At 30.5% G+C, this 24,073-nt stretch overlaps 3 protein-coding genes across 4 annotated transcripts; all 3 read left to right on the top strand.

The window, feature by feature from the left end:
* The first annotated feature begins 1,800 nt into the window (after positions 1-1,800).
* Positions 1,801-2,351, top strand: LOC109790010 (GATA transcription factor 27). Its single transcript, XM_083069928.1, has 2 exons — positions 1,801-2,005; positions 2,098-2,351. Exons 1-2 carry the CDS (start codon positions 1,801-1,803, stop codon positions 2,349-2,351), a joined length of 459 nt encoding a protein of 152 aa, XP_082926054.1.
* A 1,823-nt stretch (positions 2,352-4,174) lies between these two features.
* Positions 4,175-7,468, top strand: PYM (partner of Y14-MAGO). Of its 2 annotated transcripts, XR_002238885.3 has the most exons (5): positions 4,175-4,460; positions 4,553-4,669; positions 4,763-4,933; positions 6,643-6,791; positions 7,217-7,356. XR_002238885.3 is itself a non-coding variant. In XM_020349092.2 (4 exons), the coding sequence occupies exons 1-4, from the start codon at positions 4,281-4,283 to the stop codon at positions 7,358-7,360; spliced, it is 612 nt and encodes a 203-aa protein (XP_020204681.1). In that variant the 5' UTR covers positions 4,179-4,280; the 3' UTR covers positions 7,361-7,468. The 2 variants fall into 2 exon arrangements, 1 of the variants encoding a protein (XP_020204681.1); XM_020349092.2 differs by lacking the exon at positions 6,643-6,791 and having other exon boundaries at positions 4,179-4,460; positions 7,217-7,468.
* An 8,925-nt stretch (positions 7,469-16,393) lies between these two features.
* On the top strand, positions 16,394-23,451 carry LOC109790012 (UDP-arabinose 4-epimerase 1). Its single transcript, XM_083069285.1, has 11 exons — positions 16,394-16,670; positions 17,491-17,650; positions 17,947-18,071; positions 19,009-19,122; positions 19,212-19,319; positions 19,417-19,508; positions 20,196-20,337; positions 20,460-20,554; positions 21,007-21,136; positions 22,100-22,248; positions 22,980-23,451. The coding sequence occupies exons 2-11, from the start codon at positions 17,590-17,592 to the stop codon at positions 23,212-23,214; spliced, it is 1,251 nt and encodes a 416-aa protein (XP_082925411.1). The 5' UTR covers positions 16,394-16,670; positions 17,491-17,589; the 3' UTR covers positions 23,215-23,451.
* Positions 23,452-24,073: the final 622 nt, after the last annotated feature.

The following is a 24,073-nucleotide window of genomic DNA, read 5'->3' as shown; positions in this document are numbered from 1 at the left end:
ATCCCTTTTAATCCTTTTTAGTTTTTATAGTTTAAAATAAATCTTTTTATTCCTTATACTTAAAGTTTTTTTTTTTCAATTTAATTTATTTTGTTAATTTCTTTTTGTAATGCTATATCTCTTTTGTATTGACATGATAAAGATATTAGTTTAATTTTGTATGTCTGATGTTAAATTTATTTTGTTAAAATTATTTTAAATTAGATCTTTTAACGTTTTTTGTATTTTGTTACTTAACGTTTTTTGTATTTTTTGTATGTCTCATGTTATATTTTTTTATTCTCATAATTGAAGATCTATGTAATGTCAACATAAAATAAATAATATTACAAAAAGAATTAATGACGTGGATTAAAATAATTAAAAAATTATAAATATAAAGACTTAAAAATGATTGAAAAATATAAGTTTAAGAATCTAAAAATGTTTATTTTTAACTATAAAAATTAAAAGGTAAAATAAGTGAATCTTTAAAAATAAAAATAAAAAATTTAACTTTTTTTTTCATTTACCGATTCATTTTATGTTATCACTTTTAAATAACAATAATACTGTTATTTTTTTTTATAGTTTGATTTTTATTTTGAAAAATTTGTACAGTAAACAAAGCGAAAACAAGATAGTAATCGTGAAACAAGAAAATGAAAATAATAAATAAAAATAGAGGTAAGCACGTCCTAATCAAGTTCTTTTCCTCTTATCTAAGCCGCTAAGTCTGTGTTTGGACATGCACTCAATTGCGTCAAAGGTCAAACTCACCTTTTATTTCTTCAACTGTATTTTTTTAGATATAAATTATTTATTTTTAATTACTCCCTCCACCACAAATATTTAGTCCATTTAGCCTTGTTTTTTTTCCAGAAAACGTTTGACATTTTAAAATGTCAAAGTCTAATTAATACATTTTTTCATTATACATTTATTTAATAGACACTATTTCTATCAACTATTCAGTTATTTTTTTAACAAAATAGATAATTAGATATATTAAATAATAATTTTTTAATTCAAATTTATATCTATTAAATAATTTTTAATACTAACTCAGGTTTACACACGCTCATATTAAACACCATGATTTATGTATCCAAAAGAAAACCATGATTTTTTTTATATTTTCTTTTACCAAACACAGTGATTGAAATTGACTCAACTTGATTTGCTAGATTTATTGAACTTTTAAGAATAAACAAATAAATGACAAACAAAAAATTAATACTTCAATTAATGCATATATGTTAAATTGTAATTGCATTAATTGAAATGTAGTGACATTTATAATGAGAGATGCGAATGATTTTTTAAAAATTAGAAATTACAGAGATGTTTATAATGAGATATCAAATTTAAGTCTCCATATTTCAATTATTTTTCCAGTAAATAAATAGTGTTAGGAGGTTATAACAAATGTTTTTTTTTTCCTTCAATATTAAGGAATTTTTTTTATATTACCTTTAAATTGTTTTATTCTGAATTATTATTTAAATTGAAATTTAGGGGTTAGCCTACCTAGCTATTGCTAAAGAAAATGATTCTACTTATCAAAAGAAAAATGATCCTATCAAACCCTTTGTAGGTTTTGCCAAAAGATAAAAATAAAAACTTAGTAGGCTATCTAAAAGTACTATAATTCTTTTAACTATACACTAGGCCAGCAGGAGGAATTATTCTATATGACAAATTCTGCTAAAGACTTTGGAAAATCAGTTTTCATTTAGGTGTATGTAATAATAAGCCATAAATGGTGATGAATAGAAGAAGAATGAAAAGAAAAAAGACTCAAATTATTGATCGATAGGAATGGTTTTGTTATTGTTACCAGTTACTCCACTTTGGCGTAATGGACCAGAAGAGAAGCCAGTGTTGTGCAATGCATGTGGATCAAGATACAGGAAAAGGGGTAACCTTGAGGATTATCTTCCCACTCATTTTCAACCAGAGTACCTTGATAACCTTAAAAAACTCAAAGGTAAACACAATGTTCTTGTTTCAAGCTATGATTCAGGTAATGGTATATATATATATAAGCTAAGTTCTTCTTTGAATAATTTTGCTCTTCTTAATTATATTTCTAACAATTAGTATATTGTTTCTTAGGTTGGGAAAATCCATATTTTTGGAGTCATAAGATCCCTTCAAGGAGACGTTCACAGGTTGTGTGCAAGAACATAACACCAATGAAGAGGTTTGGAAAACAACTTCACAAGATGTGGAAACGTTATGGGAACCTAGATGAGTCATCCCCAGAAGAGGTCTTGCTTCTCAATAACGTAAATAACTTCATACCTAGTAATGAAATAGGCCTTGGAGGTGTTCTTCTTAAACCAGATGATACTTCTGCTTCTGCATAGATGACTTCATTTATGCAATAGAGGACTCACAATTATATTGTTCTGAAAAAATTTATTACATTGTTATCGTTCTATTTTAGAAATATATACAATAGTTGCTTAAATTTCAATTCAACAAATAACCGAGACATCATTTGTAATCTTATCCTCATAATCTATAAACGAAACCATTTGTGCTTAAAACAAAATAACTTTACAAATTTAAAAGAATTGTGCAAGTACTTAGTGCATCATATTTAATTATATTTCGAAAACATAGGATCAACTTAGCGTTGTGCTCAAAACAATTCCTTTTTAATTTAAAATAATATAATTAATCGATGATTTTATTATATATAATATACAAAAAATTGATTTTATTAGGTTTGGCTATTTTATCATTACTAAGTCAGTTAATTTGATGGCATTAACAAATTACTATTAGAAAAGATATTAGGTTTTGAGTCAAATTTGTTTTTTAAGAAGAAAGAGACCAAGGCCCAATAGTCAGAGAAAAAGGCTTTGATTGAGACTAGGCTAAGCTCAGTTTGATGGCAAGAAGAGCGAGAATGGACTAAAATTAGCATTTCACCAAAAGAAGAAAAAAAAAACATGAGTGGGAGAATTGGGCCGAGCCCAGCGCATACTAATCAACAGCAGGAATGAATGACCAAATATCTAAATGGATGGAACTGCTTAAATAAGTTTTTAATTTCTATAAGATATGTTTTGCCCTTTATGATTTTTTTCTTCTTTATCCATATAGCTTTTTGTTTTATTTTGGCCCTTACTGTTACATTTGTCCGTAAAACCTACCAAAAAAATCACAAAAGATAAAATAAATAAATAAAAAGATAGAAAATTATAGGAATCGAAAATTGAAAGGGTCAAGATGGAGAAAATTAAAAATAAGAGAAATAAAACAAAAATAATAACCTTATTTTAGTATACTCTAGGTACTATGTGTTTCTAGATTTTATTTAAAATATTTTAAAATAAAATAAAAATTGAGACTAAATAACAAAGGTGTTTAATAATTTGAGAGTGATTTAGATATATTTTCTTTATATATAGATATAGATAAATTATGTATCTTTTTAAATCAAATTTATAATAAAAAAAATAGTCCAATGCTGCAAATGCACTAACCGGAAAAGTGAATGAATTTGTGACCAACAAAATTAAAATTAATTAAGTACATCTATACCTAATATATAAAAAAGATATTCCTTTTGGTAAACTATCTTTATCTCCACATTTTATTCACTGTTATACCTTTTATTTAAAAAAAAAATATTTTTTTACCAAATTCAAAACTTCAAAATTAATAAATTAATTATAACATCAATTAAACTAACATATTTTTTATTACTTATTTTTAAATTTTATTTTATTTTAGAGACACACACTATCTCAATCCCACTAATTTATTATAAAAGGACATACATTAACTTAATCACCTTAAATCGAAACAAATTCACTTTTATATATATATTAAAGTGGAAATATATGATAAATGAATTTGTGACCAACAAAAGTAAAATTAATTAAACACATTTATTATAAAAAGATATACATTAACTTAATCACCTTCGGATAGAAGCAGATTCACTCCTCTATATATATTAAATATAAATAACCGTGTGAGTGTTTACAGAGACTTTAAAAAAAAAAAAAAAAAAGTTTTAAACCTTTTTTCAATGAATAAGATTTTGAATTATTTTTTACTTTTTATCCATTTTAATTTATATTTATTATATATTTTTTAAAAAAGAAATTATAGATAAGTAGAATAGTTTAAGGGCGTAAAAATGAATTTGATAAATAAAAAATATATGAGGGATGAGGGATGATGGAAGGGGTGGTATGAAGAAGTATGAAAGTGAAAGGGGAGGGCGAAGAAGGGGTTGGAACTAGTTTGGTCTAAGTTGGTCGCAGTGGCAGGTAAAGATGAGCGAGGAAGATGAAAGAAAGAAGCAAATAGCGGAGCTGAGCAAAAGCCTGAAAGAGGGAGAGAGGATCCTGGGCCCAACCAGACGCCCCGACGGAACCCTCCGCAAGCCCATTCGCATCCGCGCTGGCTACGTCCCTCAGGACGAAGTCGCCAAATACCAGCCCAAACCCGCACTCGTCTCTCCCTTTCCCTTTCCTTCCTTCTTTTCTCAAAGCTTTCTCTTTCTCACTCCTCACTCCTCACTCCTCACTCCTTTTCCTCTCTGCAGTTGAAAAAGGAGACCGCCTCTTCTGGGCCTCCCGGCTGCGACCCACACGCCCATGCTGCCAGGCCCAAGACCAAGTCCGTCAAGCGGAACGAGCGCAAGAAGGAGAAGCGTCTTCAAGTCATTAATCCTTCTGCTCTTCCTCTTCCTCTTCCTCTTCCCCTTCCCCTTCCTGCTTAATTTAATTCCTCTATTTTTATTACTATTCTTCAGGCTTCTCTCGAAAAGGAAAAGAATCTCGAAGGTGGCGTCAGCGTCAGCGTCAGCGATGATACTGGAAACACATTGATCGACCTCACCCACCGTGTAAATCACCTTGCTCTCCAAGATTCCTCTCCCTCCGCGCTCGATTTAGATAAGAGAATTCGTGCCCTCAGAAAGAAGGTCACTGCAAAATCTATGCTTTAACTCTTCTTCAATAACATTCCACACAACATCTTATATCTTCTTTTTCTACACTCATTATCATACCCATTACTTATGCCATTTCCCAATTCATATTTCATCTCATTTCCCTTTCTCGCTAACCTATAACATTTTTTAACTACCTTCCTTCTCATTTGCTCAAACTCTCCTAAAACCCTGCCCTTTTGCTTCCTGCCTGACTTAGCTGTTTAGTACATGTTTCCAAAAAAAATTTCACAAACACTTTTAAGAATAAATAAATGAAACAAACTTCTCCATTAGCTAAAACATTTATACATTAGCCAAAGTCATATTCTTGAAAAGTTAATGTGGAGATCTTCTACAAATTAGCTTATGCATGGATTAATTTTAGTTTTTAGAGAAACTTATTTCATCTGCCCTTCATATTTTCTTTTCTTAAAAGTGTTTTGTAAAAGTTTATCCAAACAGATCTTAGTTTGTGTTATGTATGACTTATCCTGTCGGTATGTCCCTCAATTATTTATAGTGATGAAAATAAAGGTCCTAACTCCTGAGCTCCTTAACATGTTTTCAGTTGCAACATGCAGTAGTAGAATCAATGAATCTGAAAGTAGTGTGGGGAGTGGATATTTTAATAAAAACAAGTCTTTAAACGTATCATTGACGTGGTGCAGCAAAGGGATTGTGATAGTGGGAATAGAATCCTCTAGAGTTCTGTATAAGTACGGGGCCGGGCAGTTTATTGTTTCAAATTTATAAATTTGTATTTTGTCTTTAATATTGAATGTATACAAAAATATGGATGAAGAGAATGGCGCTGTGGAATTTTAAACTGTTATATATTGTGGTGTCTCCATGTCCTATATTTTCAATGTTAACCGTGTCCATGGTGTATCTACTAGCTAGTGCCCATGTTACTATGTCAGAGTTTATGCTTCATAGGTTATGGCACTCCTGTCCATCTAGTATTTTTTTTTTTTTTTTTATGTATGAGAAGTGTTTGAGTTAATTTCATGGGTATGAGTTTGCATGGATTGTCCATATTTTCAAGGGTTTCTCGTTACCTTGTATTGGCTATGGAGTAGGATTTGTTGTGTTCCCTACTCACTCCTGTCTCAAGGGATTTATAACTGATGTGCCACCAGATGGGAGAGCTTTCTTGCTCTCTCTCTTTGGATTAAGAAGAGCTTTGTTGCATCTTGTAGCCTCTGTGGCTTTCTGTTTTCATTTTCCTTCTTCATAGGATCTCTTATCTCTATTTTTCTTTCAATATTCTTATATCTGTTTGAAAAAATGAAATAAAAAAGATATTCAAGTAATGCTGTTCCAGGAACTTTTAAATCTTTATGCTACTCAGAAATCAAGATCCTGTAGCACTTAGAAAATACTAACTGTTTGATTTAAAAGAGAGGAGGGAAAGGGAAGCCAATAGTGGAGAAACGGGATTTTTGCCCACTCATGTTATCTCCTCTCCCCTCTAAACTTCTGAATCAAACAGTTTCTTTTGTTTTATCAAAATCCCATCCCCTCTTTCATTTCTCTCTAATCAAGCACAATGTTAGTGATTCGAAGGTTTCACTAGTCCCATTTCTAAGTAGATTCGCTTGTTTTGATCATAAGGGTCGATCCTGGTTATCATCTCACCTGTTGTAAGTTGCAGTAAGATACCAAGATGAATCTTGATCCATACATATTCAATTTTGTAGTTGATGGTGACTCGGAAGAAAATATTGCTAAAGGAAGACTGCTGGAAAAGTGAATGTTGTTCCTAATGAATTCTTTGGAATCTGTTTGTTACTTTGTTCTTTTGGAGCATTGGATAGGTTCCCATTGGTTGGTACTTCTACAGAATCAAGTAGGTTAATGACTTTATGTGGCTAATATTTAGCTCTAGTCTAGTTGAAGAATTCTCAGAACATGCATTCACTTCAATGCAATCCTTCTGGGAAGCACTTGGGACTTTGGTTGACTTATTACTTTAAATGAATGTCTATACGGGTCTTTATTGATGATAAATAGTCAGAAACTCAACTAATTATGTCAACATTACAAAGGAGATTGTGTGAGAGCAAACACATGAAGGACAAAATGTTATTAGAAAAATATTCCCTTTAAGCAACTTAATTTAATGGTTAAATTTAAAATTGTTTTGGCCATCGTCTAGAGAATTGGAATGGATGACATAGTGGATGTGTTTCTTTTATTCTTCGTCTTGCTAAAGAACTATCTCAAATAGTGCTTCACATTTTCCTATCCTAATCTTTTGACTGTTAAATTCAGATTCGACTTACAGAAGCATTGGAGCAGAAAAGTGCAGAGCAAGATCTGAAGCCAGAGCAGTTGGAAAAGATAGCAAAACTAGAAGATTGGCGTAGAGAGTTAAAGCAATTGGAGGATGAGAAGGCTGAAACAACCGTATCATGATTAAAGTATTCGATTATAGTGTGACAAAATGTGTAGTTTCATCCATATTTTCTTGAAGATATATGGGCACTTTCATGGAAACAGTTTTATCAATGATTTTTCCTTTAATTTGTCTTTTGCATGGATCTTGCGGATACAGTTAGGCCTTATTTGGAGAATGTTTTCAACAACTTTTGAGAAAATTTAGAAGTAAAATTATTTAAACTTCCTTCATGCATTATAGTCAACTTATACATCTTAACATTTTTTTTATAAAAATTTTCTCATCTATTTTTCTTTAAAAGTTGAAATGTATATCTTGAATTTATTATTATTATTTCTATATTTTTTACATAAAAGTTTGCCTAAACTTCCATTTGTTTTCACAAACAATTGCACTCTGTATTTAATGTTTAGTTGAGAAATTGCACTAGCTCCGATTCATTGCCGTTAAATATTTATTGGGAAGCTAGCAGAAATTTAAACAAGCAAAAAAAAAAAAAAAATGTCGCGAGTGCTGTTTATGTGATCTACTGGAGCCCAGCTAATCTTTGAGGTAAAGCTTGGCCTCATAGTTGGGCTCAGGTTAGCACCCAAACTTGTTCGTTTCTACTTTCTTTCCTCGTTGCTATCATTTTGTGATTGGAATTTTTTAAGGGGTCTTTTTTACAAATCTGAAACCCTGAAAAATAACTTATATGGTATTTATCTAATATAATTTTAAATTAATAATATTTTTAAACTTTATATGTCAAAGTTTTAATAAACATAAATAAGATAATAAGTTGAATACAGAGAGAGAGAGAGAGGTTAGTGACTTTTTCTTTTGATGTGCTGAATGTAGCTAATCAAGTTTTTTCTGAGATATAAATAAGAACTTTCGACAGAGTGGAATCTCATTAAAGAACTCATCGAAGTTTAAGTTGGGATGTGGTGATCATGTCATGTTACCTTGCCATAAAAAATCCTTACAAAAAGATTAGAGGATGAGGTCTTTATGAAATAGAAATATTGCAGCTATGGAATAGGAGTCTCTAGATAACCATCCTTAGAGACCACTCATGTGAGAATGAACATGTAATGAATGTTGAGGTGTAAAATTTATAACATGACCGTTACTTTCCTAATTGAACTCTCGTGGGATTCATGTGAGTTTTGAGCTTCACATGTAAAATTGTTATGTGTATAATATTTATGGCATTGTGATTATGTTTATGGTTGGTGATGCTGTCACTGAATTACAAGGTTCAACCCTTTAATTTTATTTTTTAAAAGTATACTCTTATCCTCTTATAATATTTAATATGTAATTTTGATCTTTCAATTGTCAATTCTGTCATTTTTAGCCTCCTAATTTTATAAAATTCTTAATTTTAGTTCAATTATTAAATGTTTATCCATTAACCGTTAAAATTGTAAAATTGATCATAATCTTATATTAAATAGTTAATGTGATAATTAATATTTAAGTTTAATTGTATTTTAAACCCCTAATTTTACCCATAAAGTGATAAAAAGAAATAAAAATGAGATGAAGAAAATGTAATTTAGTTTATTCTATTTCATAATACAAAACCTATTTTAATTAATGCATTATTGATACTTAATTCTTTCGTTTTAATTTTTCTTTTTATATGAAAGTAGGATAATCAATTGAGTGTAGTAGAGAAATATCTCTACTTTTGACCCATTAGGAATGCATACTTTATAGAAATTTAACAGAACATGTCATAACCAAATATTATGCGAGATAGTTTAAGCAAATTCATGGACTAATATATTATCTAATAAAAAGAGTGACAAGTTAGCTTAGTTGATCCTAAGGATTCAACTCACCTATGCACATATGTATATTAAAGTGAAGTAGGTTCAAAGACAACGAAAAAATGCATATGCAAAGTGAGTTGTCTCTTAACTACACGTTGTTCTCTTAATTGGTTTCTTTGTGCTTTAATTTTGAAGTCCACACCATGTTTGGTGGAAAGCTTTGCAAGTAGATATTAAAAATTCAAAGTCCACCTAATTTGACAAGGAATGCACAAGGTAGCGTTTCTTCTAATATTTTCTCGTTATAATTGACTATTTACCCAAGTTCATGACTTGTATTGAAGATCAGAATCGTTCATGCTTCTTTCAATTAATAGATATAGGAATAAATGGATGTAACAAATTTATAACATTTTATTTATTTATTTTTTAGTTTTTAGATAAGTTCAGCACACTTAAATCAACGTACTAATTTTTAGTCAATACTTGACCCGCTTAAGTTCATTTATTAGTGTGTTTTTTTTTTGTCATTATGTTGAGTCACATTTAACTTCAATTCAACGTGGGAGAAGGATTAAAGTTAAATGTGTGTTGTATTGAGAAGTGAAAAAACACCAAAAACAAACACAATATTAATTACTAATAAAAAAAACACAATGTTGATTTTAAAGAAAACCCAGGACGTTTAAAAGTAGTTAACAATTTTATAGTTGAGTTAGGTTTTCACCAATTGAACTCTAAAAGGAATTTTAAGATTAGAATTGAATTTTTGTATCACTTTGTCAACAATTTGGTCGATACCTGTTCAATCAAACCTAGTCCATTTTATCAATTGAATTGAACCAAAATTTAGGTAAGTTGAAAGATAAGTTTTGGGCAGAAAAATATATTTACAATAAATATTTTTTAAAATAAAAATAAAATAATGTATTAGCATAAATTTAATATTCTAATTTATATATGTGTGTGTTTAGACCACAAATATTTTTTTTATTATAAGTAATTTTGTTTGAACTTTATATGATTATTATGTATAACAAATTTTTTTTTAGGCATTTAACATGATTATAGAAAGTGAATTATGAACTTAATTAATCTTATAAAATCGACTTATGAGATAAGGTTATTTTTCACTTATATACAGTATTATAGTCTTATTTCTATATGATGTGAAACCTCTAACAATTATGCATATAGAATTGAATTTAAAGTTAAGTCAAAACTATTTTGCATTAGTTGATGCACGTTCTCAATAGTCATATATTTATCTTAATTTGAGGAAAGTTATCTCTTTTTCCTTTTATTAACTTTGTACCCTTATAAGCTCAAGGTCAACCAATCACAATACAATGTTCTTAGTCGATTGATCACGATACTATCTTCCTTGTCGATCAATTAGGATATGTTGTTCTAGGCCGATCGACCAAGTATCTGATAAACGACAACATGATTTTGTAAACTATACTTGATTTATGATTTAATTAGTCTTTTTGTCTCGTAGACTATAGACTATAGACTAAAGGGTTGTGTATTCTTATACGCCTAGGACCAACCTAACTTATCAAGTTACTTAATTGTTGGCTAATCTTGTCATAGGAGGGTAATTAATCGATGTATTTCGTCAATTACAATAACTCAAGTAAAGTTTCGAATAAGGCTTTTAGGTCCATGATTGACCTACCTCCTAAGCCATTGTCCTAGACTTGTGGTCAACCTACCTCTTAGGCATATGGTCAACCTCCCTCCTATGTATGCCCATGGCCAATTGATTTGAGGTTGATTATCTAAATAATAATTGTACTCTCATAGGTCTATGATCGATTGATCATATTTTATAACACATACATCAATCAATCTACTCATAAGGAGTTATTGATCGAGTTCTTGTGCCAGTTAAAATGATACAATTAAAACAATGGATAAAGGATATAAAATCACTATTTTTATAAGATAAGTATATTTAAGATATGTGAAACTTAGAAATTGTGTAACAAAAAAAACGTTGAGATTGGGATCACGAGGCAAGCTGAAAAATTAGGGCCATGAAGCCCTACTACTAGATTAAAAGGAGGAGTCTCCTCAAAGGAAGACAGGTATTCATTATAAAAACAAAACACACTTGAAAAAAAGAGAAAGAAGAAAACTATTAAGTATTTCAATAATGAGATCATCTTTGTGATTGGATCACCTTTCTTTTCAACATCTTAGTTTAAAATTTACTTTAACATTCTTGTTATGTGCTCATAAAAATATATTTATCCTCTCATAAAATATTTATGAAGAATGATAAAAAAATATTTGGACATTGAGATGAGTGGTCTGAATTTAATAAAAAAATAATCAAAATTATTTATGTACAATTATTTTATTTTTCTTAATTTATGAAATTTTCTTTATTGGAAAGAAAAAAAACGGATTATCATATATTTTATTTTATTTAGTTAAATAAATAAATAATTAAAATTAAATATTTTCATTCCTTCCTCACTATTATTTCAATTCAAATTTTATATATTTGTTCTCATTCTTGCGTTCCTTCTATCCAAACGGCTCACAAATGTCATTTGCTTCCTAGTTCTTAGGATTGAGAATGAGGCACCAAACTTGTCGAGTAATATCAAATTTTGTTGGACCTTTTTGACGTAAAGGGTACTTGATTAGAAGATGATTAATAAATGTAAACTTCGTATTTAAGCTAAAGGGAGAGAAAAAGGAAGTTAGTAACCGACAACAGAAAAAACGTAGGAGGGTGAAGAGATCCATCACAGATTGGACAGTGGGGGACCATACCCACAAAAATTCTCATCCTAGTTTTTGGAGTAATTAATGAACTAACAGTTATATTATAATCATAACAAGCTCTTTATCTGTTCTCTTCTGCATTAATTTTGTTCAATAAAAAAGCTCTGTAAATTAATAGGGCCATGTGCATTTTTGGCACAAAGGTACGAGGGTGTGATAATTTTAGTTCTCAAGAAAAAAGTAAAGATTGAGAAAATTTTATGTGTTTTGCACGTGGTTTGCTTAGTTGGAGAAAAATAGTACTCCTATAATTGTTTCTCTGTCAATTTATTTCACTTTAGTAGTAATATATAATACTTATAAAGTCACATTTCTCATTTCATTAATCTTTCCTTTTGTAGAATCTCATTAATTTTAAATGTTTGCGAGAATGGAGCAGAGTAATTTTAAATTACTTTGCCAATAATTTGTCTGCAATAATTTAAATTGTGTCGGGAGTATTTTGCCTTACATAGGATCATATGTCATTCAAAAATAAATAATGGGGATTTAATTATATGGACAGTAAGGAGATAAATCTTCACATCATAACAACTCACTATTAGTGATTAAATTTTTTATTAAGAAAGAGGCTTCTGTTTAATAGTATTTGATTATATCCTGATCAATTTAAGATTGCCTCGAATAAATTATATATATAATTAAAAATATATAAATATAAACAAATTTTGTCCGTCAATTGCAGGTGATAAAAAAAAAACTATGAAATCAACGGGACGTAAACATGTAAAGATATAAAGGTAGACAAAATATTAATCACTAACCTACCAATAGACACCATGTTGTCGATTCATATATATTTATTACTTTTAAAATATAATAATAATAATAATAATAATAATAATAATAATAATGATAATAATAATAATAACAATGATAATAAAATACTCTTCCCAATTGAATCAAGTTGTTACAAATTACATACATTAAGACCAAATTCAACGACAACAAAAAATTAACAAGAATTATCAACAATTTCATCTAACATCTTATTGACTTTAGAGAACTCTGAAGATTGTTCATCTTTCTCCTTTGCCTGACTATCAACAAAAAGTTGCACCCTTGCTGTTCAACATCATCAAACTACAATTTTTTTTAACCAGTAATAAAACCCCTATATCAGAAACTAGGGCAAAATAAAATTAATTAGAATACTTAACATACCTTGTAATTTGGACAACCCGAGAATCTTTTACCAACATTTGCATATGTCATTGTTGTTCGCAACACATCGACCTCCCCACAATAGCAACAGGGAACAAAATACCTACTATCATGACCTTCAGACTCACTTGAATTCATTGAGTTCATTGGGTGAGTTGGATGACATCTGCGATATTTTCGTTGTAACACAATAAACTCTAAGTTCAAATCCTGCAAATGACAAGATGAGGAGAAGAAAAACAAATTTGTCAACATGGGGACATGGGACAAACAACAACAATGAAGAAGAAGACGCAGGAGGAGGAGGAGGAAGAAAAGAAGAAGAGGAAGAAGGAGGAGGAGAAAAACATAGCCATCCACAAAAACATAAAGAAGGAGAAGAAAATCGTACATAATAAATTTACGTAGGCGTCCAATTGACATCTACGTGGCTAAGAGTTAACTTCATTAGTCAAGTTTAGACGGGAGTCCCACATTGAAGTGTTTTAAATTAATTAAGACCAAATTCAACCCAAAAATTAAAATAAGACTAAATTTAAACTTTAAATTATTATAACAGTCTAAATTAGGGTTTTAACCATAAAAATATGTGAGGGAAAATATTTCGAGGTACATGAATATATTGTTTGAGGAATTCCTTAGTTGTCGGTTACCACCGTAAATACTGTCAAATATCTAAGCCGTGGCATGTAATCCAAATTTCTATCAAAATAATCCAAATATTCGGTTTATTAAAAAAATAATATTATGTGATCATATATAGTATAGATATAAAAAAAAATTGTTTAAAAAAGAGAATCTTAAAAATTTCCTTGTTAATATATGCATGTTTGACAACATCTTTAAAATTAAGAAATGATTGCTTTTTTTTAAGAAAAAATTTCTTAGAAAGATAATAAAAATTAATAATTATCTGTTAAAATAGTTAATTAAATAAAAACATGCAGATTATTTATATTACATAAAGTTGAATTGTCAAAATTATATTTACATAAATATAATGTATATTTTAATTTTTGGGAAAAAAGTTACAGCTGTATGGTTCATCAAACATGAATCAAGTTCTCAACACTTGATAATAGATTATTTTTATTTTAATCAAATTTAGTACTATTTTTTTTTACAACAATGATGTATCATGCTTAATTAATTGAGTTAGATCTCCTTAATGTATCACAATTTATTATAGTTCCATTTAAAATTTATTGGAAAATAAAATGTTAATATGTATATATGAGTTAATTATTGAGATTTTTTATTTTTAAATGCAGAAGACATATTTTTTGGTGATTTTCTTATGTTTCAAATTCTTAAATTATTACTTTTAAAATAAAAAACTTTAAAATAAAATAAATAAAATCTAATTAATGTCAAGTCACATGTCTAATTATTTAAAGTGTGTTTATATTATCGTGATATTCCGTTCAACGTCAAAATTATGTGAAAGAGAAGTTTCATTCAACGTGTTTTGAAATTCAAGAATTGAATAAAATAAATTAACACTTGTTATATTTGTATTTTAAAAATGACATGACAACTTTCAAAAAAATGAAACTACTTTCTTTAATGATTATAAATAAAAATTCCTTTTATATATAAATATAAATAGTTATAGAAAATTAATATATATTTTGTAATATAATTATAAAATATAAATAAGTGTTATTAATAGAATAAATAATCAAATTAATCTTTTTAATTATCTTTCACTTTTAAATTAGTTCTTAATTCTAATGAAATTAAAAAAAAGAGTCAAATAAACTTCATTTTCTTAAATAGAAATAGTAGGATAATGTCATGTGACATATAAGTGATATAGGTGTGAAGTGATATGTAACATGTGTTACATGAATGTGACATGTGACATATATATATCACATGACATATGATTATAACACAATATCATTTTAATTTTAAAATTATAATATTAATATTATATAGTCACATCTACACGACATGTGTCATTCTTCAAATATATCACGTGTGTGTCACATGAGAGCATCTGCAATGGAGGTTGCTTATAAGCAATTCCCTGTGTCACATCACTGCCACATCAGTTCTGGCCCATTTTATAGGTTGCTTAAATTTTAGCAGAATTGCTTCTACAAGCAATTCTGCTAAAATTTAAGCAACTCATAAAGTGAACTAGAGCTAATTTGACAGTGATGTGACGCAGGGAATTGCTTATAAGCAATCCCATGAGAGATGCTCTAATATTATTGTATCACGTATATATTTTTATTTTAAAAAATAATTTATTTGATGAAAAATTTAAATAGTTACAAAGTATATTTTTAATTATTCTTTTTAAAATTTTATTAAAATCAAGAATTAAGTTAAGAACGATATATAATTTCATATTAATTTAATTTTTATTTGATATTAAAATATTTTTTAATCATAACGTTGATATGAAGTATTAGTGACTAAGAACATCTTCAATTAGTTGTTTACAAGCAACTTTACTTGTCACATCAGTCTTATTTTTTCTCTTTTTTAAGAACCGATGCTTATATAAGTAATTTTTATAAATTTTAAGTAACTCACATACCCATTTTTATGCTAATGTGATAAGTGAAGTAACTTCATCGAAGAAGTCCTAATATACGTGAAAGAATAACATGAAGATATTCGGATGAAAATTTATTTTCTAAAATAGAGTCGATATTAATAGCATAATCATTGTAAATATAATAATAATGTAACATAATCAATGCAAACGTTAAGAAAGAAGCAGAGAATAGTGATAAAATATTTGAAATGAAGAAACGGGACGTGGACGTGGTTGAAGTTGAACGTTGAGTTTGACGGGACACGTAGGTCCCAAAGTGGAAAACGGTGGCCCATTACATAAGACCGTCCCGCGTTCGTCGCCAACAGTACTCAACAAGTGCTACCATATCATTGGACACTCTAAAAGCTCCTGCAATTTCAAGTACCACCCATTTATTAACCTTTTAACGATTCAATCAAAATATTATAACTCTAATTTTCATTTAATACTCCCAACGACATTGCTACTCATTAAAACAAATGTCCCAATTGAATTAAAACTATCAAATTTTAAAATATTTACTATCATAATTGCAAAATCTCATTTTATACATTTTTATTTATGCTAAGAATATTCTTAATTAATAATTAAAAATTAATTTCTTTCGAAATATAAATATTAATAATTCATGGTAATAATATTTTTTTGAGAAATATGAAAATAAGAATAAGAAAATAGTTAAAGAAAGAAATGAAAATGAAAAAAGAAGTGGTATGATGTCGTTGTTCCTTTGATTGAGGGTGGGTGTTTCTCTCTCTCTCTAGCGTTTCGACAGCATGGACTGCACGCACAGAACCCTCCGCCACTTTCTCTCTCTTCATCAAATATTGAAGGCTCTCTCGAGACCACCCTTCAATTTTGGACTTTGGACCCTTTCCTTCATATGCCACTCTCTTTCCATTTTCCACATCTTTCCATTTTCCACTCTTTCTCCCCACCGTCTCTTACACTCCTCAATTTTTATCTATTCCTTTTCTTTTATTAAGATCTCGCCGCTAACTCTCAAAGCTCGTTTTTTTTTTTTGGCTTTCATTTTTCTTCGAGGTAATTCTGATTGTGCCTCTGATGAACCGCTTCTTTGGTGTTATAATCAAAGCTTGGAAATTTGTTTTTTGTTTTCTGGGAATTTATGTGGGGTTCTGAATTTTGATTTGGTGGGTCGTTTTGAAGTGGGGTTGTGCTGAAATGGTTGGTGATGGGTTTTTGTTTGCATTGGTCGTGTGTTGGATCTTGAAACTGTGGAGTGTGGAGGCTTCTGGGTTTGTTTAAAATTTGTGGCTTTTTCTTGGTGGGTTGTTGAATGGGGAATGTGGTCCTCTTGGGAGCTTTGTTTTTCCGTTGTTTCTTCGCCTTTAATGTTCTCAGGAACAATTTAGTGTGCGTGTCTTTTGTTAGTGTTATGAATGATGAGTTATGCAGAGACTAACTTTTGGCTTTGTGTGTGTCTGTATGTGTGTTTTGATTATTCTATTGGTTTGTTCTTGTACTGATTTCTGTGGATCTTGGGATTCTGGGTGCCTTCTCTTTGTTTTTCCATGTTCTAGTTTTGAATTGGTTGGTGAATTGAACTGGTCGTGTATCATTTGCAAAAGTGTTGTGGTTATTTGAATTCTATGTTTTTTAACATTTCATTGGCTTAATTTAACTTGACCCCTTCCTTTTTGCTATTTTGCTTTCATGTTCATCCTTTTTTAATTTATTATTATTATTATTATTATTATTATTATTATTTTTTATTTTTTTTTACTTTACTGTGTTTTTCGGGGTCAACCCTTTGCTTGTTTTTTATTCTTTTGTTTGGTTGTTTTTCATTGTTGACTTCTTAGAGGAGAAAATATCTCATATGGTGTGATTTTAAATGCAGCATGTCTTTCAAGATCTGTCTGGGCAGTGGAGCTTGATTTGATCACTGATATTTAGGAAAAGATCTCATTCCACACACTAAGCAGTTGGGATTTTGCAAATGCTAAATTTTGGCAGGTCCAGAAATCAGTCAAGGGCAGCCAGAGCTACAGCAATGGGAGGTAAGATTATGCCCTCTAAATTTGAGCACGAATGGTGGTATGACCAATTTTTTTTTTTTTCCTCTTAATTGAAGCTTGGTTGCTTAAATTATTAATACATTTGAAAATGGAATTGGAAACCTTTTGTTACACTTGACTAAAAGATAGATTGGGTGCAGGTATATGAATTGTCAATGTCATCGTCATGTAATTTATTTCATGTTTGTTATTATTTGTCCCCACTTATCATATAATTGGTGATTGAAATTGTTTCTCTTTCTCTCTCTCTCTCTCTCTCTTTTTCCCCTGTCCTTTAGGCATGGATTATGCAGATCCTAAAAGGAAGGGCAATTTTGTTGGGAAAGTATTTCTTGCTGCAGTACTAACGACACTATGTATTATCATGATCAAGAGATCTCCATCTTTGAATTCCCCTAGTCCGGTAATCCCTATTCCATTAGAATGTCACACCATTACCATGGTCAAACTACATGTGTTAGTGCATCTGTTATACTTGATGTTTGTGTAGATTATATTGTTTATTGTAGTTGGTGACTTGGTGCTATAAATTATAATACACTTGTACCTAAAAATTAGACTTGGGAGAGATGTGGGTCTAAATCCCATTAAACTTATAAATACAATGCTTTCATAGTTTATTTGATTGTTTAGGTTCATAAAATAGACTGGAGACATTTATTAGGCCATTGAGATTTGAGAAATCTCCTGCATAGTGAGGTCTAGTGGGATAAGGCTTGCTTCTATTCGTTGTTCAGTGTGGTTTCTGTATGGGTGGTTTTTGGGAAAAAAGGGAGTCACACTAACATATTCTTGTTGAGTTGACTCAACTCATTCAATGTATTTAAGTTTTTACATCTTCCTACTTGTGTGTGGTTAATCCTGAAATGTATGAAGAACCGAAGATGATGCTTTTTGGGTAATTTTTATAACAACTGTTTTCTTTAACAGTTTTATATGTTCAATTGACTAAGTTTTGGGGGGATGAAAAGGAGGAGGGGGGGTCAAAACACACACATACACACACACACACACATATATATATATGTATATCCTGGTTAGTTTCTTTGGCTGTTTGCTTATTACCTATTGAAAGATACCTTAAAATGATAGATCATAGATGGTAATGATGGACTATTTTTTGTTGTTGGAGGGATGTGACATAGAAAGATAGTCATATAAAGTAGTTATATGGATATATTTTTCAGTTATAATTTCCTTCTCTTTCTCTCTGTCTCTTAATTTTTTTTTTACTTGTGTATCTGTGTATTCATGTCAACTGTACTTTTTCTCTTTTACTCAGCTAGCTAATTCTTTGTTTTTTGTTTTTTTTTGTTTTCCTGTTTTCCCCCCTTTTTCAGTTTGCCTTTCACGAACCTGGAGTCACTCATGTTTTAGTAACCGGGGGTGCAGGATTTATTGGCTCACATGCTACTCTACGACTTCTGAAGGATAATTATCGTGTCACCATAGTAGTATGTCTATTAATAAAATATGATTCTCTGTCAAAGCCAAATGCACCGATAGTGTTGTTGCTAAAGCATAACATTTTTTTTTCTGGCAGGACAATCTGTCACGAGGAAATTTGGGTGCCGTCAGAGTTCTTCAGGAATTATTTCCAGAACCTGGAAGGCTTCAATTTATATATGCTGACTTGGGAGATCCAAACTCTGTATGCTTACACTCTTTGTTACAACAAATACTTTGATGTTGCTTTTTTTTTTTTTATATATAATTTTTTTTATTGATGCATATAAACTGGTTAACAGGTTAATAAAATATTTTTGGAGAACAAATTTGATGCTGTGATGCACTTTGCTGCTGTTGCATATGTGGGAGAAAGCACCATGGATCCTCTTAAGTAAGCACTTATGGATTTTGTTCAGTCACATTAATCTCAGCTGAATAAGTTGTGGAAAGTAGCACTTGTGTTCTGTTTCTAATTTTCACCATCTATATCAAAGTACCACAAATCACAAATTTTCTTTTAGATGCGCGTTGACATTTTCAACATTATTTGAACTGGCACAAAAATTTCTATTATGGTCTTGGCTTTGCTAATAAATTTCTATTCTGATAATGCATTGAGTTTAATTATAATGTATTTCTCTACTTACTGTTTGACATTGTGGAAAAGAACTTCAAAGACAAACCATAGTTGTTCTTTGAGCCTATTTGTGGTACAAGCTCAGAAACACTTTTGATAGCTTATCTACATGAAAATATTCTTTATTTTCAGTAGAGAAGTTTTCAAAAATGCATCTAGCTTGTATCCAAACAGACTCTTATTGGTATAATAATGTTTGCAATAAGTACGATGCTAGACATAGATAAGTTGGACCATTTCTTAAATCATCTTTATCTAGAGGATATTTTTGGGTTGATTTTGAGTACACCCATATTTGCAATCAAAGAAATGCATTATGCTATTGTTAATCTTTGTAATTAGATATGATTTTGCAGAGTTGGATAAATTGTTGTTATGAAAATGGTTAGTTATGGTTTTTGGTTTTACTTTATTAATTTAATATATTTGCATCTTTGTCAGGTATTATCACAATATTACATCAAACACGTTGTTGGTATTGGAGAATATGGCTAAACATGATGTGAAGACATTAATATATTCTAGTACATGTGCAACATACGGGGAACCTGAAAAGATGCCCATTACAGAAGACACGAAGCAGGTGGGAATCTAAGGGCAGTTGAATGGGGATTGGTTGAGAACATTTTATGTTTTTCATTGCCTCCCAAATTAGCTTTACTGCTTTTGGAAATTTAGTGTTAAAATTGGTGTGCTATATGTCAGGTCCCAATAAATCCTTACGGGAAAGCCAAGAAGATGGCAGAAGATATCATCCTTGATTTTTCTAAAAACTCAGACATGGCTATAATGATTCTGAGGTTTGTATTTTGGATTTACATTTCCATTCATTTTAAATAACTTCTTATATATCTTATTTCACATGCCTTTTGTTGCAAAAACGTCAAGTGATTCTTACTATATATGAAATATATGGAAACCTTGCAAAATGGTTGCCATGATTTTCTTATTGATCTACTTAATCAATGCATGTATCGGGAAAAACTTTTGGAGCTTCCAGCATGATCCTTTATATGAGATAAGAATGATTATTGGCATATACCAAAAGGAATAGTGGTGGAAAAAATATTTTATTTGATTTATTGGCATAACAAAATTGCCCACTTTATTTAGTTTGGACTATTGATATAATACACACAGTTCGAGGTTTGTCTATGGATGAAATATAACCAATCAATGGAAGTTGATACTTGATAATACTTTAGAATTATCTATGCTGGTAATTTTACTGATGACTTTGGGAAATCACCAGATACTTCAATGTGATTGGATCAGACCCTGAGGGAAGATTGGGTGAGGCTCCTAGGCCTGAATTACGAGAACAAGGCCGAATATCGGGTGCCTGCTTTGATGCTGCTCGTGGTATTATACCTGGTTTAAAGGTATGGTGATACTGATACTTTCATCTTTGTTTTTGGCTAAAAGGAATTCTTTATAGCAATCAGTCTATGTTCAGTTATTTAATGATAAGTGGAATATGATGGAGTTGAATAAATTGAACTTGTTCAAATGGAATAAAGTTATCATTCCATTGCGTATTTTTATAATATAATGTAAAAAAGAATTCCACTTCTTCCCACTTAAGCCCCCCACCCACAAAAAGAGAGGGTGTTGGATGGAATGCATCGAATGCATTCATTCTAGTTTTATTCCATCCCATTCTATGTTCTATTTCTGATAGTTCAAACAGAAGAACCTAATATCTTTCTATTTCATTACACTTCATTAAAAAAATGACTCTTTTTAAGGAGATTGCAGTGCATATATAATGCATTGTCAGAAGAACCAATAAGGGGCAACTAGCTTAAGCTGTTGTTTTTTTTCAAGCTCTTGATAAATCTTCCATTTTTCTTTTCCATACATTTGGTCTGGAATGTAAGTGTTTAATTTTTTTTAATATCAGGTATATAATGTACATATTTCTCTTGCAAGTGATAATCTTTAGGCCTGTTATGTTTCAGTTTGTAGCTGCTTTCTTATTCATGTAAAATATTGGCTTAGCCCCAAGTTTCCTGCCAAGTCTGTTTTGTGTGCCCAGGCTTTTTATCCGTTAAAGTTTGTTGCAATTGTATTTCATTTATGCTGAAAACATGGTTGATAAAGTTTGTTTTAAAAAGGATTTGGCCATACAATTCCTTGGAAATGGTCTGTATACTTAAACATGATTTACTGGTTCATGGTAAATCCTGTGCGTCAAGACTCAAGACTCAAATTAATTTTTTTTTCTTCTGTTAATCATTATTTACTACTTTGCTCAAATGATCTAGATGATTATGTTGAAAACTCTTTCAATAACATCAAATTCATGGAGTAGTGTGCTCATTGTGGGTGCTGCTGCTTTGCAGGTAAGAGGAACAGACTATAAGACGGCTGATGGAACTTGCGTACGAGATTATATTGATGTAACTGACCTTGTTGATGCTCATGTGAAAGCTCTTGAAAAGGCACAATCTGCTAAAGTTGGGATCTACAATGTTGGCACTGGAAAGGGTAGGTTAAACACTTTATGATGAACCATGAAACTCATAGGATCTTTTAACATCAATTTCACACCAAATATATGAACAAAAATTGAGGAAAATAAAAGAAAAAGTGGAATTAGATAAGAACGTGAAGCACAACGCCACACTCCTAGAAGGAATGATGAGTTGAGGAGGATTCACCACAAAGAAAAAGATTTCTTTGATAAGAGAATCTAAGGTTCTACTCAAGAACAAAAGAGATAATTCTCTCTTAAGCCAATGGCTCTTCAATTTTCAAAATGAATCGAAACAAATTACAATGTCTACATTAGCCTATTTATGCTACATGCCTGAAAACCAATATGGCCTGAAGTCCATTTCTAAGAGACCCACTAAAGGTCCAACTAAAACAATTAAAAAAGCACACATAAAAGTCCAAACAAAGAGCTAAAATTAAATGATTAAAAAATATTAAAAGACGAACAATGCCCATTACAAAAGTTGCACAATATTTCTAACAAAAAATAAAAGCTTGAAGCTTCCTCCTTAGTTCTCTCACTTTGATTATGAATGTACTGCTTTAAGGGTAGTTTGACATTAAAAAACATATGCTGTTTTCACTTTATTTCCTGCTTTCTAAAGTTTATACAGATAAAAGTGAAAAAAAAAATGAAAATAGAAATCATGTTAAGATTTCTTTTTAGTAAAACAGCATTGCTTAGTTGTCTCAAGATTCTGATAGGGTGTTATGTTTATCAGGTAGTTCAGTGAAGGAGTTTGTGGCAGCTTGTAAAAAGGCTACAGGGGTGGACATTAAAGTAGACTTCCTTCCTCGTCGTCCTGGTGATTATGCTGAGGTGTATAGTGACCCAGCTAAGATCAAACGTGAATTGAATTGGAGTGCTAAGCACACTGATCTTCAAGAGAGTTTGAAGATTGCATGGAAATGGCAGAAATCTCATCGTGATGGTTATGGGGTTTCAAATGCAGTAATTTGAATACTTAGAATTCTAACATAGCAGAAGACTAGAAGAAACCCTGCAGCATCCTTGTCAGCTGCACTTCTATTGATATCTTAGAAAAGGGGTTCAGATTATTTTTTTCTTCTTTCACTATCCATAGTGATTTGGTATTGGGAAATTTGTTCTTAGGGAGCTGGTAGTTCATTCGTTACATGTATTGACCGCATAATATGATTCAATAATATAATGCTGAGGCTCTATTATAATCTTCTATAGTATCATTGCCCCTCTTTCTTTCAGCTTATCTCTCTTTTCTCTTATTATATCACATTGCTTATCATATGTGACTGTATCATTTCTCTTTCGTTTTTCTTTTCCTTTCTTCTTTCCATCTCTTCACAAAATACATACCATTTTTCTTCTTTGAATTCTTTTCTTGTGATGGGGCGTGTAGTAATTGTTGAGGTTTGATGGTCACATTCATGGTAGTTACTAGTTAGTATCAGAAGAATACACGATTCATTGCAGAAACAATGCGAATCTCAAGAATCGTTTTTGGCTTTTGTATCGCATGGCAAATTGCGTGTATCGTGTGGGAATCGTTGGAATCGCGATTTGGGAACGAGTCTTGCGATTCATGATATTTTGGATCGCACCCGAATTGGGTCGGGTCATGCGTAACTTGGCGTTATTACTGCTGGTTGGTGGTTTCCTATTTTCCTGTTGCTGGTGGTTGGTGGTTGATATTACACAGCAATATTGTGAAAGTGTCTTCCCAAATAGACTTCAAGTGAAATATATGTTTTGTTCACATGTGTATCGGGTGAAATTGCTAGGATGAAACGTTATCTTTTGGAACAAAGATAAATGTGAGTGCTTGTACAAGTGTTTAAGA

The sequence above is a fragment of the Cajanus cajan genome, chromosome 2, assembly GCF_000230855.2.
Source record: "Cajanus cajan strain Asha chromosome 2, NIPB_CcT2T_4, whole genome shotgun sequence".
Classification (NCBI taxonomy): domain Eukaryota; kingdom Viridiplantae; phylum Streptophyta; class Magnoliopsida; order Fabales; family Fabaceae; genus Cajanus; species Cajanus cajan.
This window is presented reverse-complemented; position numbering and strand designations above follow the sequence as displayed.

Bases quoted from the DNA above. Each gene is read 5' to 3' on its own strand.
- LOC109790010 (XM_083069928.1), top strand. From the start codon at position 1,801: ATGGTTTTGTTATTGTTACCAGTTACTCCACTTTGGCGTAATGGACCA. The intron at 2,006-2,097 runs GTAATGGTATAT...ATTGTTTCTTAG, and splicing joins TGTTTCAAGCTATGATTCAG to GTTGGGAAAATCCATATTTT.
- PYM (XM_020349092.2), top strand. From the start codon at position 4,281: ATGAGCGAGGAAGATGAAAGAAAGAAGCAAATAGCGGAGCTGAGCAAA. The intron at 4,670-4,762 runs GTCATTAATCCT...ACTATTCTTCAG, and splicing joins AGAAGGAGAAGCGTCTTCAA to GCTTCTCTCGAAAAGGAAAA. The intron at 4,934-7,216 runs GTCACTGCAAAA...TGTTAAATTCAG, and splicing joins TTCGTGCCCTCAGAAAGAAG to ATTCGACTTACAGAAGCATT.
- LOC109790012 (XM_083069285.1), top strand. From the start codon at position 17,590: ATGCTAAATTTTGGCAGGTCCAGAAATCAGTCAAGGGCAGCCAGAGCT. The intron at 19,320-19,416 runs GTATGCTTACAC...ACTGGTTAACAG, and splicing joins ACTTGGGAGATCCAAACTCT to GTTAATAAAATATTTTTGGA. The intron at 20,555-21,006 runs GTTTGTATTTTG...GGAAATCACCAG, and splicing joins ATGGCTATAATGATTCTGAG to ATACTTCAATGTGATTGGAT.